General features: G+C 40.7%; 1 protein-coding gene across 1 annotated transcript in view; it reads right to left on the minus strand.

Annotated features, from left to right (window-relative positions):
- Nucleotides 1-4,224, minus strand: part of RBM11 (RNA binding motif protein 11) — a 5,591-nt gene extending 1,367 nt beyond the window's left edge. Inside the window, exons 1-4 of the mRNA XM_009646852.1 lie at nt 4,185-4,224; nt 3,341-3,514; nt 2,559-2,637; nt 1,757-1,850 (exon numbers count right to left, since the gene is read on the minus strand). Coding sequence (XP_009645147.1) covers nt 1,757-1,850; nt 2,559-2,637; nt 3,341-3,514; nt 4,185-4,224 — 387 coding nt within the window. The remainder of the gene's footprint in view (nt 1-1,756; nt 1,851-2,558; nt 2,638-3,340; nt 3,515-4,184) is intronic.
- Nucleotides 4,225-4,821: the final 597 nt, after the last annotated feature.

Genomic DNA, 4,821 nt, shown 5'->3' on the forward strand with positions numbered 1-4,821 from the left:
AAGACTGAGAGGGGATCTCATCAACACATACAAATATCTTAAGGGTGGAAGTCACGAGGACGGAGCCAGACTCTTTGCAATGGTGCCCAGAGACAGGACAAGGGGCAATGGGCACAAACCGAAACATCCGAGGTTTCAGTTGAATATGAGGAAAAACTTCTTTACTCCGAGGGTGATGGAGCACTGGAACAGGCTGCCCAGGGGCGTTGTGGAGTCTCCCTCTCGAGATATTCAAAGCCCGCCTGGACAAAGTCCTGTGTAACCTGCTCTAAGAGAACCTGCTTTAGCAGGGCGGTTGGACTAGATGATCTCTGGAGGTCCCTTCCAACCCTTGCGATTCTGTGATTCTGTAAAGTACCCCAAGAGTCCCTCTCATGCAAAATGCACAGCCCAAATACAGAAACAGAATTACAAAGGTCAGAAAAGAGCGGCTTTCTACTGACTGGCAGTAACCAGAAAAATGATGGGGAGCACATCTGAGTATGTTACATGTGCAGGCAGACTCCAAGTGAGTAACCTGCCTGGTTCTCCCAAATGAAGGTGAGGTAGATGTGTGAAGACCTGCATGTGACAAGATCGCTTCCTGCAGAAGCTATAGCAAACTGTCATTGGAGACACACTGCCATCCCTTCCAGCAAGCAGAAAATGGGATGAAGTTGGTTGTGTGTGCTGGTCTGCCGAGTTTGGTCTCTTGGTGCTTACAGACTGCATTATGTACTGCATCGAGGAGCGGGTTCATTGGCAAGCACAGCGGGGGGGATGGTGCACTCCCGAGCCTTCCAACTACAGTGGAGGGAATGGGAAAGCTTGTGCAAGCACCAGCTCTTCTGAGGGCAACAGGGAACAGACCCTCTCCATTTTCCTGCTCAGATTGCAGCTAGCTAATCTACCCAGACTTCACACCCCCTAGAGTTACAAAGGGCTGGCCATTCCCCAGCCAGACTGGGTGGCAGCAGTGCTGTCCACAGCTGGTACCTCACATTAAATGTTGGGTTTCTTTACTCCTACCAATCCATATTCATCAGATTCAGAAGCTCTGTGGTATGTTTGGTGAGTAGGGTTTGGCCCACAGGTTGCCATCTGAAGAGACCAGTTCCTTTGCCTTGTGGAGCATCTCAGACAAAAGAGATTAGGGCAAGAGTGGCCCAGTGCACCAGAGTCTGTTAGAGGGGAAGTGGAATACGGGTTCTTGCTGTCTACTGCTATGAAAGTAAATCATGAATGTGAGAACTGCAGCGGCATGTAAAGGTTCAGGCCAGAAACCCCCATGCTGTTGTTGCCCTAACTTGGGCAGTGGTGATATGTTGGGTGAGCTTTAGGTTTGGTTTTATGACATTCCAAACTTCTGCTTGGGCATTTCTGAATTAAGTACAAGAGCTAAGAGTTTCCTGGGCTGAATTAGCTGTATATGAAGACGCTATTGCTTGCATGGTTGTAATTTTACTAGGTTAGCTTGTCTCACCAACGGGATTTGATTTGGAACACAGTACAGGAGAGAGCTCTGTCTGTAGACCTGGACATTTTTAGCCTGCCTAAGCTATATACCTTTAAGATATTCCTGCAGTAAGAAAATGGTTTGGTAGATCCCCTGTTATTACAGTACCCTTAAGTGCTAAAATAAATAGACCTAATACTGTCAAAGTTATCAGCCTCAACCTTTGAGACATTAAATAAGCACCGTTGTTTGCAGAAATGCAGAATACATTCAGCTTCATAAAAAAAGCTCCCAAATTTTTAACTTTTAACGCAAACTCACCATCTTTTGAAAGCCTGAGTATTCATGAGGTAAACTATTGTTCATTGGAAAAGGAGTAACAGGAAATGGAGGATTTCCATAAGGCTCTTGATACCTAGGAAAAACAAGCAAACGTACAAAGACTAGAAGTCCACCACATACTGCTTGCTTACCAGAGTGCTGAGATTTAACTCTTGGGCTATAATGAGAATATTCAAGAGGAGAATTGAGACATTAACAACTGGACTTCCATGAAAAAAATGATAAAACAAGGAAAATACACCCAGAGGCTCAATTCATGAGCAATCCTCACATATACTTAAGCTCAGATGCAAAAGAGTTCTGGATTTTACCATGGGAGTTTAGCTGCCACAGACAGTTCTGTCATATTTGTAAATAAAAATGCTGAAACATCGAAAAATACTGGATCTGGGGTGTTCAGAGTTCCTTTATAGCAGGTTTATACCTGTGCATTCATATGTGCATGACAGCTGCTTGCTACTGTCAGATTTTTTTTCCCCAACAACTGCACACATTGTTAGTACAAACACCATATTTCAGTATTTTCTCATGGTCCTGTATTTTGCCAAAACAAATAAAGAATGGGAAATTCAAGCTAACTGAACCTCTGGCAAGCTAAACAACCAAATGTTAAAATTAACTACAGACTGTTGCAAGTTATCAGTAAGGATGCAATTAGAGCATGCAACAGCTGTTTTAACAAAAAGCCTGAAGATTGCTCTACCACATCAACTGATTTTCTTAGTAAGATTTTTTTTTTAAATAATAATCATACAATTCATCCACAGGAGATCTTTGTTACCTATATGAAGGTGAGTATAAGTCAATATAGTTCTCAAAACCATGTGTAGGGCTGTTTAGTTCTGATGAGTGAGAACTCCCTGTAAATAAGACAAAAGCAAAATGACTATTCAGTTATGACTATTCAATTAACAAGTTAAAAACACAGAAAGTGTTCTATGTCATCTGTAGTGTGCTAGAATATCTCAGGTAGTATATACAGGTAAGGTGCCATTTTATGGCAGATAATGTATAGCATCATTTTACTGCTTGAAAACGTTCATTTATCATTTATTCATTTACAGAAGCATAAATCAGGGTTGTTGAAGTAATCATGAACAGAATAATTCCCATTCAGTTACAGACATGGGAGATGCTCCTGATTTTAGGAACCTCAGCCATTCTTAAAACCCAGCAACAGCTTGATAGTTGCGGCATTTACCGAATCAACTTCTCCTGCCAGAGTGCAAGTTACATCACACAAATCACACCCTGATTTCTGAATGTAATCTGGCGTGAAAACCTGTGTTGCTGTTTTCCATACAGTGCAGTCAGAGCTGGCTTGCAAGTTACGCTGTTCTGAATCAATCTATTGTATTCTCTTAGTAAACAAAAAATACAAAGACTGAATCCTTCCCTATGCAAAAGCCACAGGAAGTTTTTGTTTCTTAAAAAAAAAAAAAAAGACTGTAATTTGTTCCAACTATAAATCGTCATCTTTGTAAAAGACTGTAGGATTCAAAAATTGTCATAAAAAAAATTACAAATGTACAAAGACTTAATCATTGAGACTACCAAACGTACCAAACCGATACTGCACTTTAATTGGTCTTCCATATAAACGTATTCCATTCAGCAAAGCTATTGCATAAGGCACTGATTCTTTGTGCTTAAAGCAGACAAATCCAAAAGACTTTGGTTTTCCTTCTTTGTCCTTACAAATCGTCACTTTGGTTAATGGTCCAGCCTGAAAGAGATCTGTATTATTTTCTCACAGAAATTTGACACTTCATTCTGTTTGGAGTATTTCATAATGATGTATATTTTGCCACAGTCAGAAACAGCGTAAGTTTCTCAGTATAAGAATAGCTACTTAATTTTGAAAATGTCTCTTCTCATTCCCCAAGCTCAAATTCTGAGCCTTCTATAAACAAAAATCAGCATTAAAAGGGGAACCAAGCATCAGTCCGTGGGTGATGTTTAGTCTTTAATACCCAGAGTTTTTGATTCTTTTTAAAATATGATGATAGCTGCTGCAAGGCATAAGACCAATTTACTGACTCCATAGCAGAAGTTATCTTACACACGTACAGCTGCTAGTACAGTTATTACAGAAATTTTTTGCACAGCTAACATAACTAAGCAAATTGATAATATCAGCGCTGTAAAAGCAACCAACTCCATTAATATGCTTCTATTTTACTCGTGCTCGAATTCCTAAAATGGGCAGCATCAACGTTGTGGGAAAGCAAACCTGAATAGAGAGCAGTGCTTCTAGAACCACCACAAAACAGTTTTCTGTACTGCCTAACCCTCATCACGGCTGCATGGCAAGGAATCAAGAGACCCTATCATCTCACCAGAGATAACATACTGTTCCTGCTCCCCCACTCCCTCCAAACCCCACCAGCAAAACAAAACCCCAAACCACACCCTTTGGCTGAAATATCATCCTTGAAAAGTTCCATCTCGGCCTACATGTACCATTGAAATCCTTGCATAGTACTCCTAGAACCAAATTAAAGCAGTGATAGTCCATAAATACTGGCTCCATTTTCAAAGCAGCTGTCATTTGCATCATAGATATCAAAGACGATGAATTTTCTCAACATAAGATGGAATGAGTGTGTCAGTTACCACATTAACAGCTTCTCATCAAAACAAACTATGCATCTGTACGGCTGATTTAGCAGAGGGAAAATTAGTGCCCAAACAGCTGCCTCCTGCCACAGCTCAGGAGTGTTAAGGATGCAGCAACTTAACTTTAGGAGGATACAATATCCAGATGAGCAATGAAGTGAACATAAGCTACAGAAAAGTCCATCAGTAAAAAAAATTACTGACGGATGTCTCAATGTCTAAATTACTGTAGTAGATGGAGAATTCATTGTTCTGAATCAAAAAAATAGCACTCCGGTGGAACCGGCTTCCACTGCTACTACTGATATAAAATAAGTACTTTTCAGCAGAAGTCGCTCAGAAGTCACCTATAGCTTCAGGCAAACACAAGTTAACTCCTAACAGCTTTACAGCAATTAAACTGCATAAACAGTTAAACATTCAGA

The sequence above is a fragment of the Egretta garzetta genome, unplaced genomic scaffold, assembly GCF_000687185.1.
Source record: "Egretta garzetta isolate BGI_Z169 unplaced genomic scaffold, ASM68718v1 scaffold289, whole genome shotgun sequence".
In the NCBI taxonomy this organism is placed as follows: domain Eukaryota; kingdom Metazoa; phylum Chordata; class Aves; order Pelecaniformes; family Ardeidae; genus Egretta; species Egretta garzetta.